Below are 15,591 nucleotides of genomic sequence, written 5' to 3'. Positions count from 1 at the left end.
TCTGTCTTTATACTGTGTCCCTAAAATAGGAGCTCTCTGGTTAGATTACGTGTTAGTTTTCCCCCCTTCTGGAGTGGCTATCAGGTGACTGCTTCTTAACGCTCGCTGTCATTGATTGTGTCAATTTAACACGATTGATGGTCGCATGACTGCATCAAAGCCCCGATTATTTAGCCTTTGATCACATTTGACTGACTTGGAAACAAAACATTAAAAGAAACACAGATGATCACACTAACAGGTTAATAACAAGCTTTATTTGACAGCAAAACATCACCCGGCATAAGAAGAATTTTTATGAAGATATATCTACTATATCTTACACGCGTGTGAGTGTTTGTGTGCGTGCGTGCGTGCGTGTTTGTATGTGCAATCTGTGAATAATACATTTTGCGCCCCTCCTACTCACGACGAGTGAAAGTCATCTTGAACACTTTCAGCTCTGAGGCGCTCAGAGAGAGAGCTCCGCTGTCTGCTTGGGAGAGTCGCACCGGGAGCGCCAAGGCACAAACACAGACAGCAAAGATGACAGTAGAGAGGATGTTCGACGAGTATGGACACTTCAAAAGGTAAACAATGACTTCCCGTCCTTAGCTATCCTCTCCACCCCACTTTTTTGTTGACTTAATGAAAGCCAGATGACAACATTCGGAATATTGTTCTGACTGAAATGGATTTCTGAGCGTTTTAATAACCCTATTTAAAAAAAAAATAAACACTAATAGGAATTGTTTCACCTGAAATCATTCATTGGAGATTTTAATAAATCATATTCCATAAACCATATTCCTATATTCCTAATTTTTGCTTTCTAGAGTTTTCATTTAAATTGTTGCACTGGCAGATGGATGCAGACAATAAAGGGACAGTTTGAAATAATTTCTGTATTTTGGCTTGTCAATAAAGTGCACTGAAAATGTTTCTATACCCAAGTGAGATTTCCACCATTTGTCAAGTTACGATCACAGACTACATATTGTGGTGCACATTTGTTTTCAGCACTTCTGAGCCAATTTTATGTTAAACTTGAAGTTTAAACTAAAAGTAAATCATACTTAAAGTATTATTTGCAAAATAGTACCAAAACACAATCAGATTGGGTGGAGAGGAGCTGTAAGCAGGACCTCTGCTAACTTTCTTTCAACAATAGCTTCTTCTTGTTGTTGTTCAATAAAAACCATATCTCTGCACATTTGACAGTTGTCCCATCCTCCACCTGAGCTGTGGATCTTTGCAGCTCCTTCAAAGTTACCATGTTGTTTTTGACTGCTTCAACAATTAATGTTCTCTTTCCCTGTCCTGTTGTAGCTGGTGCCTATTTTTACTTCATGTTCATAAAATAAATTGAACAGTGATGAGTGGGATTTTGAAAGCCTGGGATATTGCTTTATAACCTAACCCTCCTATTAATGTCTATAAACCTTTATCCCTGACCTGTTTGCTGGTCTCATTGGTGTTCATGTGCTCTTTGTTCACTCGTTTTCTAACAAGCCTCTTAGCACGTTGCATAGCTGGATTTATACTGAGATGAAATGACATTCTGGTGAACTCTATTTTCTGACTAGTTGATTATTGGAAACAATTGGTTGCACTTGATGATATTTAAAGGTATCAGAGCAAAGGGTTCAAGCCACGAATGTGAAATATTTTGAAGATATATGATTGTAAAAATCAAGAACAGAAAGAATGCTATCATGTATTTTTTTATATTGGGCTGTGAAAAAAAGTATAATGTGATAACCTCTGAGATAGTTCAAGCAGCATGAATACTTTTGTAACAGGTTGTTTTTATTCAGAACACTGTCTCCTTAGAAAGGTACACCAACAATCATTAGAAGTCAGGAATGTATATTAAACATAACAGAATGATTTCCTCTTTCTAACTATTTACATTTTAACTTCTCTCCAGGTTCCAGGCTTGTCTATATTTTGCTGCTGTCTTCCAGGCCACAGCATGTGGAATCCACTACCTTGCCTCAGTTTTTCTGGTCGAAACTCCAAGCTTTGTGTGTAGCGTGCCAGGCAACATCACCGATGTCCTGTATGGTAATATAACTGGATCCAGCCTGGAAAGTGTCTTGCCAGTCATCAAGCCAGCTGGCGGGCCTTTGGTGGTTCGAACATCTGAGGGGGAGCAATGGGAACTCAGCCGGTGCCGCTCCGCCCTGCGAATCAATCCCCAGAACTTTACATACAATTTTTATGGCAACAAAACTATGAAAGACTGCAGTGGGAACTTTGTTTACGACCACACCGAAGTTCATAGTAGCATTGTGACAGACTGGGACTTGGTGTGTGAAAAGGAGTGGCTGGCCAAGTTGTGCCAGCCAACTTTCATGCTTGGAGTGCTGATTGGAGCACTGCTGTTTGGGGACATTGCTGACAGGTAAGCAATGGTTCCAGAATGGAACAAGAAAGAAATCAAAACATTTCATTGTGAATTATAGTTTAGTTGTTTTTGTTTTTGTTTGTTTGTTTGTTTGTTTGTTTGTTTGTTTTTTCAGAATTAAAGCTGTGGAAAGCATATGACAACTAATTATGAAATGTTCTAATCTGATTTCTAATTCTTAAAAGATAGGCTTGCATGTTGGCAGTTGTTTCAAATATCCTCCACATCAAGACTGTTTTTCAAGCAGTGTAACAGCTGATTTCTCTTTTAAGCCCCACTAAACTATGATCACTTTCAATCTTGTCATGGGGTGCACTCTCTCAGACTGTCTGAAGCAACACTAGGAGAGCTCAGACAGAAAAACTGACATGGCTTAACAGCTGAGACTTGGCTGGTCAGCATTTATAGGAGAGCATGCTTGGCATGCAGTCTACCAAATCATTCCAAAGGGTCTACAATGACAGATCACAGATTATTTTCTTCGAAAGTTTATTTTATACCAATTAAACATTAGTAGTTAATTAAACATTATTTTTTGATATAGCATCTGGACTTGCATTCATAAACTCAAAGTGACGATTATGAACATGCTTAAAGTCTTCCAACCTTGCGATAAACCTGCAAAACAGATTTTTTTAAAAAAATTAAATGGAATAGAAACCTTATATTTGTGTATTTACAGAAAGAATATCTGGCAAAGCTGACATAAACATCTTCCTTTACATACCGGGAAACACAGCATCAACACATTTTCCACATTTGTCTTACTTTGTCCTCATGCTATTCATTCAACTTTCAGATATTATTGACCAAGAGCAAAGCATGAACTGCATTAAAGGGAAGACACTCTAGCTTTACTTTAGCCATTCTGAAATGTAGTGCAATAGACCAGGGATCCTCAAACCTAGTCCTCAGGGCCCACCGCTCTGCATGTGTTAGCTGTTTCCCCACTGCTGAACACCTGCCTTAAATGAATGGGTGATTATCAGGCTTCTCCAGCAATTACAGGCATGTTAAATAGATAATGATGTTAATAATATACTACATGAAACAATGGAGTTATCATCGCTTGGTAATGATAACTCCATCAAAAAGCCTTAATTTAGTCTACCAGGTGTTGCAACCAAATAATTTCTTGATGTTTTGCTACAAGTCTGACCTAAACATGAAACCTCCTCTTTTCTTCTGTTTCTCTGTCCATGGCCATCTTCCCCTGCCTTTTGCACGATTGTCTTTTCAACAGAATTGGTCGTGTGAAGATTCTGATGATCACAAGCCTTTGTCAGTTTGCACTTGGGGTGGGCGTGGCATTCTCTCTGAACTACTACCTTTTTGTGGGGCTTCGCTTTCTGCTGGCCATGGTGAGGTCAAGGTTTGTTTAAAATTACCAACCCTTTATTGCTTGGTATTTGAAATAGCTCTTAAATTTCCAACTTTACCATTTACTAGAAACTGTTTCTTACTGCAAAATCCAGAAGGCCACTGAGCTACTTTAATAGTTAGTTCTTTCTGCTTATGTTAATGTAAGTAGCAACTTTATTAATGAGACAATTTAAAGAGCGGAATGATGTTGTTTTTTATTTTAACAAACTTTGAGCAAAAGAAAGAAGAGAACTCAAGTGACAGTGTATTTTAGTACTACCATAAAAGTCGCGAATCCTTAATCCTCTGACACCTTTTAATGGGGTATTTAAATTAATTTCGGACATTTTTTTAGGCTGAAACTGCCTATTTACCATCTTATTGAAAATATCTTTTGTCATGCTATCAAAAACACAACAAACTGTCTGCAAATATCTGCATCAAGAAAACTCTAAATATCTTGCTAATCTTTGGAATGAAACATAATAATAATAATAATAATAATAATAATAATAATAATAATAATAATAATAATAATAATAAATAAATACGTAAATAAAAAAAAAGCCTCTTAAACTTTAGACAAAGAGCTAAGAAAGAACGTAGTCCTGGAGGAAATAGAAAAATTCTTTAATGTTCCACAGAGGGAAAATTCAGGTGTAGTGAAGAGATCCAAGATAAAGGAAGCCAGTAACCACACTTACTGGTTACTGGCACAAGTACTGGCACAGTTACTGGCACTGCCAACTAACTTGGTTTTTAGTTGCTTAAGAGAACTCATGGAGAAACAAGCAAGACAGATGTTGGCTTGGCTGTGCTGTTATTAGATTGATTTGTAATATTATATGCCAAGTTATCACATTATTTATGTCTTTGATGTGTTTCTCTCTCATCAAGAATGAACACAACACTGGATCTATTTACCTTTTTTTAACATCTGGTGCCTGTTTATGGGTTTTTTCAACTTACATCTGGGACGGTGATGGAACAGCTGCCTCTACTCAGAATAAGTTAAACAACAGTAACCTCTTTCTACTAATAAAGTGACTTTTGAAGGCAACTGGTTGCGTACGATTATATTAATAGTATCAGAGTAAGATACTCTGACAAATGAAAATGCACACACACAACAAATTGATAAATCATAGATACTTTTTCTTCTACTGAGTTCTGATTAGAAAAAATATGAAAGATGTTAAGAGGTCAGAGTAGTTTAGAAGGTCTTTGCCAAAGCTACAACAACTGGACACTGAAATTAAAAATGAATAATTTGATAACTTTAAACAGTCTTAAACCTGCTTTGTCTTATATCTGCTTTCTTAGCATTTGGCTGTATCAATGTACTTACAGCAAGAGAGCATGATAAATTATATGGGCTACCAAGTGAGCAAAAGGGAAAAAAAAAATAAACAAGAAACTGTCAAACTCGTTATTTTCCCACTAAGATCAGGATTTTTTTCTATTTATGAAGAAAACATATGTATCTATCTATCTATATATCTATCTATATATATGACATTTAAAACTCATTTTATATATATATATATATATATATATATATATATATATATATATATATATATATATATATATATATATATATATAAAAGGACTTTTTAAATGTATGTATTTATGTGGCCTATTATTTTAGGTAAAGTTTTTCTGAGTTGTACATGTTAAAATGTCTCCAATTTACAGAAATTATTTAACATAAAAAACATGTTCAGAAGAAAAAAAAAAATAGACATTATAGGCCGAGAAGCAAATGGTTTGTAAGTTGTGCTGAAAGGAAATCTTTTGTAATTTTATTTTCCACCATTTTTTTCCAACCCCCCCTTTCGTGATCAGCAACAGCTGTTGTTTTTCACACAGAATCAGGCATTCAGATAGTCCCAACTTACCAACTGTAACTGTGCAGCTTTGAAGCACTGAAGCTCAGCTTTGAATCCTAACCCCATAATTTTAAATTATTAAGACAGTTCGCGACAGAGTGATTTACTTAATATGGCAAAGAAAACAGTCACTTGTAGTGACAAATATTTGGAGATTTAGGGAAGATATGAGTCTTTATGGATAGTTGTCTTGCACCCATTTTAAACACTGAGCTTTCGTTTTACTTTCTTGTGTTGGCAATGTTGTATGGCAGTAAAACTTCAGAGTTTAATATGTGGTCTGAAAAGGAAGACAAGCCCCATTAAATACTTAACAAGTGGACAGTTTGCTTCTGGTGCCCACAGTAGTAACACAAAGAACCCAGAAAAGCAAATTAACTCTGCAAATTCTGTACTGTAATCATTACACAAATGATTTCTCCTGTAATGTAAGTAAATTCATTCACATTTCAGCATTTCACAGCATTAAACCTTCTTCTTTCTTTGTTCCTTGTTGCTGTTTACAGGTGTCCAGTGGCTACCTGGTTGTTGTATTTGTGTATGTGACAGAGTTCACAGGCAGCAAGGTGCGTACATGGACCTCTATGCACATCCATGCAGCCTTTGCGGTTGGCATCATGGTGGTGGCTCTGATTGGTTACCTAGTCCGAGTCTGGTGGATCTACCAGATCATCCTCTCCATATGCACCTCACCCTTTCTGCTGTTTTGCTGGAAGTTCCCAGAGACGCCTTTCTATTTAATGGCCAAGGGCCGTTATCAAGAAACTCAGGTCCTGCTGGACACAATAGCCCGATTCAACGGACTTGAGTGCCGACTCAAGGTGGAGGATCTGCTGGAGCCAATGCAGTTGGAGAATGGCAAAGCACTGCTAGAGAAGGAGAAAGATGAGAGGCCCACACAACCTGAGAAGAAGCTATCCATCCTGGATCTGTTTTGCAGCTGGAGGATGGCAGGCCGTACTTGCACAGTGTGGGCCATCTGGTTCATCGGCAGCTTGGGCTACTATGTCTTCTCTCTAGGTTCAGTGAATCTGGGAGGAAACCAGTATGTTAATCTTTTCCTGGCTGGTGAGTGTCCAATCCAAAATAACTAACTATACATTAAATATATCCATTCTAAAGCAAGATGTAAATGATGATATATGTTTTGTAAATAACTTTAGGGAACTTAGGCAACAAAATCTGTTTACCAGAATCTAATCCTGGCACTTTTATTTTTATAATAGATGCTGTTTAGCTTTCTATACTTTAATACCACAGTTCACATCACTACATATCTGCAATGGATTTTAATAGTGTATTAATGCAATCTTAATGCAAGTTGTCTTTATCAGATGCCTTATTATTAAGCATATGAAACAGTAGCACACACAATCCCAGCTGTTTAAACCAAGCTAGGTTAAAAAAAATAAATAAAAAAAATCTTAAATTGAAAATGGCCTTCATTTTTTTATGTTTAGATCCAAATCCAAATAAAACAGATGTTAGTTACAGCAACATCAGTGGAAAATGAGAAACAGTGTCAGTAAATAACTGAATCAGTCTTTATTCCCCTGTAATTGTTTGAAAAAGATCTTAAATTAAAATCCAGTAGGATTTTCTTCTTTGAAAAATTAATTATTTTTCAAAGATGGCCAAAAACATGTTGAAGGAACAAAACGATGTTTGAGAGAGTAACCTAAAATATTTTCTGTTCTTTCTTATATTTTGTCATTCATTAAAGGTTTAGTCTGTGGTGTCTAAACTTTTCCATGCTGTAATACTTTGGTGATGTGTGAGTGAGAAACATATGTTGTTGTCCAAGTTGGGGTTGTTTACAGCTCTGTTTATGGTATCTGAGAGCCAAGAATGAACACAAACTGTCCTCGGCTAAATGGTTTCCATATCACATCTAATTAAGAAGATAAGATTAGTTGAAAAAAATCACAGATGTAATGTAATGCTATCCTCAGAGTACTGGGTTACTCCCAGGTCCTGTACTTAAGCTGTCTGTTCCTCTAAGAAAAAACTAGGTATTATTTTTGAAAATTTGCAGCCTCAATCAATCGTTCCTTTACTAAACCTGCATTGTCAGTTAAGCTGAATCTGCTAGGCACATGTTAATAACTTTTCTTCCTTTAAAGCAACAATGTGAATACCTTGAAGTTTCCTTCATTGCTCACACATTGGCTGGTTATTTTGATCTCCTAGATTAAATATCATTGTATCAGTGGGGTGACAAACCTTTGACCACATGGCTGTTTTGACTGGCTGTTTCCAGGGGCTGTGGAGCTCCCTTCTTATCTGGTTGGCTGCTTTGCAATGGACCGGATTGGGAGGAAGAAGACATGTGCTCCTGCTCTGCTCCTGGCCGGGGTTGCTTGTATGCTCATCATTGTGGTTCCTGCTGTATGTATGCAGATGTTTTGCACAGTTTAAGCTCCAATGATGCAGCAAGTCATTCATTTGTGTGCCAGTCTACATTGCTTCTCCATTGTCAGTAAATTCATTCACATTTCAGCATTTCACAGCATTAAACCTAGAATAGTTCTGCAGCTGAAACGATGTATGAAGTTGTAAGGGGGTGTGTGCTTCACCAAAGCAAAAACAGGAAAGGTAGCTGTAACAATAGGTAATATAGGGGTATTTTAAAGTATTGCACAATGTATTTTTTCCTATCAGTGCTTAATTTAAGGCAGTGCTCTGAGGTACTAGACGGTTACTGTTTATCACTGTGCTATATGACACTTCCTGTCTGAAATTTGTCTGTGCTCTGGTCTCTGACCTACATTACTCCTGTTTAGAGTTACTCTAGCTCACAGCTTGCACTTAACTTTCGAGTAAATATAACCTTTGACTTGCCATTTTGAATCAAGTATCAAGTTCAGCACAGGGTGAATAAATAGCAACAAAAGTACAGCTGAAATTGAATTGACAAATTGCATATTTTATATTATTTCTAGATTCTTCTACGTCCACTCACCAGAGTATACACACAAACTCAAATATATCATAGCTTCACAAACATACAATTACTTCTGATATATAAGTGAAAGTATTAAATGTGAAAAATTGCTTACAGAAACCTTATACAATATTAATGCAGTGCTCTTGATGTCATCAATTTTGTTTTAAAACAATGAGAATAGGATTTGTTGATATTTTAAAGTCTTTAGCATTTAATATTAGGATTTAGTATGACTATGGCAGCTAGCATAAACTGCAGCTGTCTTAGTATTGTAGGGATTGCTGACTCCTACCTTCATTCTCGAATTTCCAAATGGCTGCCAGCATTTCCAGATCAAGAATTATCCATGATAGAAGATAAACCACATTTTTAGCAACAGAGTAATTCAAAGTTTTTGCATTATTAAAAGGAAAGTAAAACCATAAAAATTAAAACATTATATTGCAAAGTAATAGAAAGTGATAAATGATTGAAAAAGCATTTTACAGTCTATGATGTTATGTACTGTACACAGTACTTTAGTTAATAACTTGATTCAAAGAAACTCAATGTTTCAGAATTTTTTTTAGTTGTTCTGGAAGTTTGTCTCAGATTGGAAGAACATAAAAACAGAATGCTGTTTCTCTATGTTTGGATCTGGGGATGCAGAGCAGACTTGAACCAGAAGACCTGGGTCTTCTGTAAAGTTGATACAACTGATCTTTAGTATATATTGGTGTGAAGTGATTTATAAAATGTCAAATTATTTTTATGTCTTTTTCTTTGAGTTACAGGAAGCAAATGCAAGGACTGGGGTGATGTTTAGCTATATTCAATTAATCCTTTCTGTTATCTACTGAAAATCCTTGCAAGTATCTAGCAAATATAGTTTACTTTGAAGAAGTTTCTTACGTCTTTGTGTGTCCTCCAACTTCATTTTATCCACTGAAAATTGCTAACTTTTGAGTCTTTCTTTTGTCAGTAACAACTTCCACACCCCAGGGTATTGTGGTTATCATGGCCTAGTTATCATTGGTAGAAAGATAGTAGAAAAGGTATTTTGGAGTTTCCAAGAACATTTTTCCAGACATTTGTCAGGTTGATCAAGCTGGAAATTAGGCAGATCTAAGTTACTTTTTCACATTTTATCTGATGTATTAAGGAGAAAAAAAAATTAAAGGTTGCAAAAATGGCAATTAATGAGCTAAACTCCTAAGGTTAGACAACACAACTGTGAAAACTATACAAAAAGAAGAGCTGCATTACCTTGGCCACTATGTGTGCTTTTACAATCAGTGCAAACACAGCGGAGAGGTGTAAAGTTGAACATCTGTTCTGCTCTAAGTGGTTTCACAAAAAGCTCTTGTAAGTTTTGAAACTGAAAATCACAACCAATGGTTTTTGCAACGTGGTTTGCGCTATGTTTAGACTTTTAGGGGAAATTTGGCAGCTGCATATGATGGAGAGAAACACTCCCACCTTTCACAAGTGACTTCTTTGACAAAAATAAGATTACCAGAAGAGACTGTTTAACTGTAAACAGCTCAGTGTGTAGCATGTGACAGCGCAAACACCACATATACTAGATAAAGTGACTGTTTGTTCACCACATCAGTACAGCCCAAATTTAGCTTTACTGAATTCAGGGTGGACAAAAAAACCCAAAACAACCTTTGGCAGCATTAAATCATACACCCCTCTGTCAGCGTTTTCAATTGTGTCTACATGTTGCATCAGAGTAAAAGAGATACAATTACTCAGCTCAGTTCCCAAAAACTTATTTTTGCACTGCAGCACACAGTGGTGCAATGAAGCCAATACCGTGCAATTTATTTTTGCTTTTAGTCTGTACTTTTTTGTTTAATGCTTACGGACAGCTAAAGCCAGTTACATAGCTTCATTTTTTTTCTGCAAAAAGCCTGAACTCAATATTAAGATGTTTCTCAAAATATCATTGGCTAATTAGTGTTTACACTTTAAACATGTGCATTCAGATGTTTTTGAAAACAGCTCCTCCTTTTAGATTCTTCCAAATAGAATGGAGAAATTAGTATCATTATCCAGAACACTATTATGTTGCTTGTTTACTTAATGCATTTTCTAAGCAAATACCTGGTTAAAAACAGATTAGAAAAATATTTGTTCTTTAAAGTAAGGGAAATTACATTTCGATTTTTCTTGCTTGGCAAACTGCTATATATTCATTTTGATCTCTATGGCTAATTAGCATCCAGATGAATACATAATCCTTACAAAAAAGTAAAAAGAATAAGTGTTGATTCATTTATGCCAAGCAAAACAGCATTAATGTGTAAATAAAAGAGATATCAAGTCGATATTGATGCTTTAATCACTTGTAAAAATCATAGCAGGAAAGCGCCGGTCAGCATTGCTCAATAATGTGGTTAGTTTTCATTGCAAATAGATCACTCGTAGTATTCACCCTTCATCTATTTGTAATGCGAGAGCCTTCTAGGGGAAGAAACTTATGTTGCCGTAGAACACAATGCAAACCTCTCTTGCCTGTTAAGATGAATTATATTGGTGAATCAGTGAGTCTGTAAGTTCAAAAGTCTAGCTTTATTCCTAGAAATAAAAAAGTTGCATGTAATATAGCAAGCTAAAGTCTTTGTTCATAATGTGAAATTATAAATATGACACTTGTTTCTTACAGTCTTTTCCTGTTTTTTGTCTCCTATCAACAAACTTTACCCAATCTGAGCTTTAGGACATAGTGTCTCTGGCCATCGCTCTCAGTATGTTTGGAAAGTTTGCTGTGGCGATTGCCTTTGGCCTCATCTACCTGTACACCTGCGAGCTTTACCCAACTGTCATCAGGTGAGAAACAAATACAAATTCTAACATTCACAAAACATATGTCAATATGTGGCTTCCTTTTACAACTATTTCCTCATAAAAATACCTTGCAAATTTAGGAGAGAGCTCTTATTCAGGTTCCATAACTGTCCTGAAATTGCTGCAATCTATGATGCTCATACATTTTGCAGTTGATTAATAAGGATGGCACCAATGGCAATTCTGTTGTCCTGATTTGGTCTTTCTGGAATAAATTAATTGCGCGTGGATGTTCCCTCTGCAGGTCCCTGGCAGTAGGTAGCGGCAGCATGATGTGTCGTGTTGGCAGTATTGTGGCTCCTTTCTGCGTCTACCTGACTGATGTCTGGGTCTATCTACCTCAGGTGTGACCTTTTCTTTGTTTTTTATTTTGCAGGCACGTCAGGCAAAGTCAAAATGGTTAACATTCTAGCTAAAGATTTTTGAAGGATACTGTTTCTTTTTTTATTTACATCTTTCTGCACCAAATCCAATAAGGGTTTAAGTGACTAATACAGATTACACAAGGATGCATATGTCTTTAGTTAACTCCATTAACATAATTAGGAAACTTAAGGAAGGCAGAACCATTTTTAAAGGTTTTATTGGCTCTAGTGGCCTTTATTTGATAGTGAATTGACAGGAAAGTGGGTAATGAGAGAGGGGGGAAGATATCCGGCAAAGGTCACCAGACTGGGAATCAAACCTGCAACAGCCACATCAAGGACTAAGGCCTCCACATGTGGGTTGGGCTTAACCCCTGTGCCACCACAGCACACCCAGGCAGAACCATTTTTAAAAACCTGTTTGTGCACTCTCTGTGGTACAGATAAAAGCTTCAGCCTGAATGTGTGTAAAACTGGACTTGTCACAACAGCATGCCTCTTACCCTTCCTTTATCAGTCGGATCCAAACTAAAGATTGCAATCCCAGATATGCTCTCAAATGGTTTCTGTGGTGAGGAGCTGCAGAAACAAAGCCACATTAGTAGCTGCTACACCTGAATCCAAGCATGAGTCTTTCTGGTCTTTTCTAATAGTGGCTCAAGGATCAGCTGACTCAACAACTCAAGCTGATTTATTCTTTTCAGGGTTGACCTTTAGCAAAACAGATGCAGAATACCCTACATGAAGGGATTTCTGCCCAAAAACCAAATTCATTACTGGCTATTTTTCCAAATCTGAATTCTAAGCCAAAACAAGCAAAATGATACAGGTGTGAAATTGTTGTTTTTGCATATTTATTCTTCCGATTCAGTATCTTGAAACACTTTACTGTTTGTTTTGGCTCTAACATGATTAAATATCTTTAAGAGTCTATCAGGTCACAATTTGCTTATGCAACATTCAGACAGATTTTCTTAGTGAAGCCATATATCTGATGAAATAGGGTTTAAAAAAAAGTTCCTGCAGGGTTTTGAGATGAATGTACCTTTACTAAGGAGCTCAGCATGCTGTTAAGGAAATTTGTTAGCAGGTGTTGCTGAAATGTAATTTAAATGCATCATAGTCTGTGTTTCTCTTGTCACAATGTTCTTATTTTACATGCTTTTTCAACAAAATATATACTTTTGCCATCTTTTTTCAGCTCATTGTAGGAATCCTGGCATTCATAATTGGAGTGCTTGCTTTGCTCTTACCCGAAACCTTGGGCAAGCCTCTCCCCACCACTTTGGAAGAGGCTGAATCTCTTGGAAGCAAGCCCAGAAAGAAGAATTCAAGCCCTGGCAACAAAGATGCAAGGGACGGGATGGAGCTAAACCAACATGAAGCTAAAGCCTGAGCTTTCTCGCTGCTGGGAAACCAGGCCATGGGAGGAAAAGAACTGAAGAATGAGACAAACAACATATCAATGGTTTACTGTAGTGGTGGAAAATTAAAAAAACACAAACAAAAAAGCTATCATCAAATAATTGGAGCTATAGTTTGTTTTTTGTGGATATTTTTTTTTGTTGCAAACTGACCAACAATTCAGTACAAAATGGGGCCCTGAGGACTTTCAACTCTGCATCTTCTGCTTACCTACATTGGTCAATGTTGGAATGACAAAACAGTATGAATGAGGGAATTTTAAGAACATATTCTGAGACCACAGGAAAATGAATAATACCTAAAGGGTCAGATCAATTTTTGTATTATTTTTGTACATAACACTGATTTCTAAAGACTACAATGGTTGGACAGATAGAGATGCCTGCAGAATTGCATTTATTGTAATTATTTAAGTTAAAACAAAATAGACTAATTGCTTTATAAGTAAGTTATTTGAGATCTAGTTTAGCCTGTTTGCACTGTGGAATGTATTATAATAGGAAATGTGCCTTTTTTACTAATTAATCTCAGGGCATTCAGACTACTGTGAAAAACTTAAAGTATTACAGTTTAACATCAGTTTGACAGCCTCATTACTCCCTCATTACTCCATTGATCCCAGAGGCGGGTTTACCGGCAGCCCCACTGCTTGTATATGTGGGTATATTTTCTAGTTTAATCTGTTGTTGAGAACTTTAGTTCAGTTTTTCTCATGCTTGTATTTCTGTTTGCAATCTGTATGCTTGACATACTCAAGGATATGCACGCCAATACTGTGTTCAGGAGCCAGGATATAATCTCCAGATGTTTGGACCAAATCCAGGAACAAACTGTCGTGTTGAGGTGATGTATGGCTTCCTATAGCCTTAGAGAGCATTAGGAGGGTAAATTATAAAATTGAGGCATTGGTGCTCAGAAGTCAGATCTACAATCATCACCAATGGGTTCATTGCCATTGTTTTTATCATAATAGAGGAATAAATGTATCACACTGACAATATATTCCTTCTCATGCCTACCGTAGATTTGTTTTTCAATTTGATTTATGTTTCGCTTTTAGGAAACATGTTTTACAATGGTATTGAGAAGCGAAAATAACTCTAAATAAAGACTGTTTCATAAATACCACATCCATAGCTTATTTCAATGTCTCCTGCTAGAAAAAAAAAATAAGTAAAGAGACAAAGCTATTCATTGAAATAATTTGTCTATGCTCTTTTGTAATCATCTTATATACACTGTTTCCTGTTTGTTGCAGCAGATGAAGTTTAACTGCAGCAGTATCAGAAAGTTCACTCTCTGCATCACCTTTCACATGAAGTAAATCTTTGTATTCAGCCTCTGAGTGGAAAACTGCACATGGATTACCTGAGAAGTCCGTACCAGTGTTTACATTTGTGTGGATGGAAAAATTTAAAGAAGTCTGCTACAGTTGGGGGCTTAAATTTTCCTGCTAATGTTAGCCACTCCTTCTGTCCACTGATGGAAATTAATGCAGTATACAGAAATTACACTGTACTGGAACCAGAAACTCAAAAGCATAAAAACAAGAAAATGTTCAATTCCACTAGCCACACCCATTCCTTATTACTGCCAGTTCTGTGGAATCAGGAAATTGCTAAAATAGAACCTGACTGAAAACATGAAACAGGCAAAAATATCTTAAACAGCAACACTGTTTTTTAAATTTTGAAGAACAGTGAGTTGGGACAGTACTTTTATTTCTCCCCTCTACATCCTATTCCGTTAAGCAAGCTGTTCGAATCCTCTATATTAGGCTCCATATTCAGACTGCTACAGAAAGTGTGTGTTTCAGTGGCCTTTTCATTAACAGCTTTGGATCTTTCACTCAAATCTGAGAATTTTTATCTTCACAGCATTTCACAGGTTCAACACTTTTTTTCTTTTACACTGGATCTGACTCATAGAACAGTATCATCTATTTAAACATTAAACTCAACAGCCTCAAAAGGTCCCTTCATAAAGTCTCAAGCATTGGTATAAAGGTATATCTACTAAAACAAATTATGTTTAAGAAAGAAAATAACAGGAAGTGGCTTTATGGTATAAGTTCTCCCTTCTTTGTGAAAAAGAGACCTGTATAGAGCTTTGGTAAGATGAGATAAGCTGGAGCAATCAGAGCAGGATAGCCAAAAATATCATGTTTGCAAAAATACATTCTTAGCCAAAAAAGCTGCAAATTCAAAGGATATTTATCTCAAAGGCCTTAAATGATGAAATGAATTTATTATGAACCAGTTTTCCACTGTAGACACATTGAAATGGCATGTATAGTCTCATCACTTTGAGAAACATGATACACACTAAACACTGTTTTCCTTCCTGAGAATTTTATCTTGAATGCAAATGATTACA

The 15,591-nt window shown here is 36.4% G+C and overlaps 1 protein-coding gene across 1 annotated transcript; it reads left to right on the top strand.

Moving 5' to 3' along the window:
• Positions 1-441: 441 nt before the first annotated feature.
• On the top strand, positions 442-14,343 carry slc22a16 (solute carrier family 22 member 16). Its single transcript, XM_044106906.1, has 8 exons — positions 442-569; positions 1,910-2,386; positions 3,633-3,750; positions 6,150-6,711; positions 7,904-8,031; positions 11,298-11,407; positions 11,670-11,769; positions 12,992-14,343. Exons 1-8 carry the CDS (start codon positions 526-528, stop codon positions 13,184-13,186), a joined length of 1,734 nt encoding a protein of 577 aa, XP_043962841.1. The 5' UTR covers positions 442-525; the 3' UTR covers positions 13,187-14,343.
• Positions 14,344-15,591: the final 1,248 nt, after the last annotated feature.

This window comes from Gambusia affinis, linkage group LG22, assembly GCF_019740435.1.
Source record: "Gambusia affinis linkage group LG22, SWU_Gaff_1.0, whole genome shotgun sequence".
Classification (NCBI taxonomy): Eukaryota; Metazoa; Chordata; class Actinopteri; order Cyprinodontiformes; family Poeciliidae; genus Gambusia; species Gambusia affinis.
This window is presented reverse-complemented; position numbering and strand designations above follow the sequence as displayed.

Excerpts from the sequence above, each read along its gene's own strand:
- slc22a16 (XM_044106906.1), top strand. The coding sequence starts at position 526 with ATGACAGTAGAGAGGATGTTCGACGAGTATGGACACTTCAAAAG. Across the intron at positions 2,387-3,632 it reads TTTGGGGACATTGCTGACAG|AATTGGTCGTGTGAAGATTC; the intron begins GTAAGCAATGGT and ends TCTTTTCAACAG. Across the intron at positions 11,770-12,991 it reads TCTGGGTCTATCTACCTCAG|CTCATTGTAGGAATCCTGGC; the intron begins GTGTGACCTTTT and ends ATCTTTTTTCAG.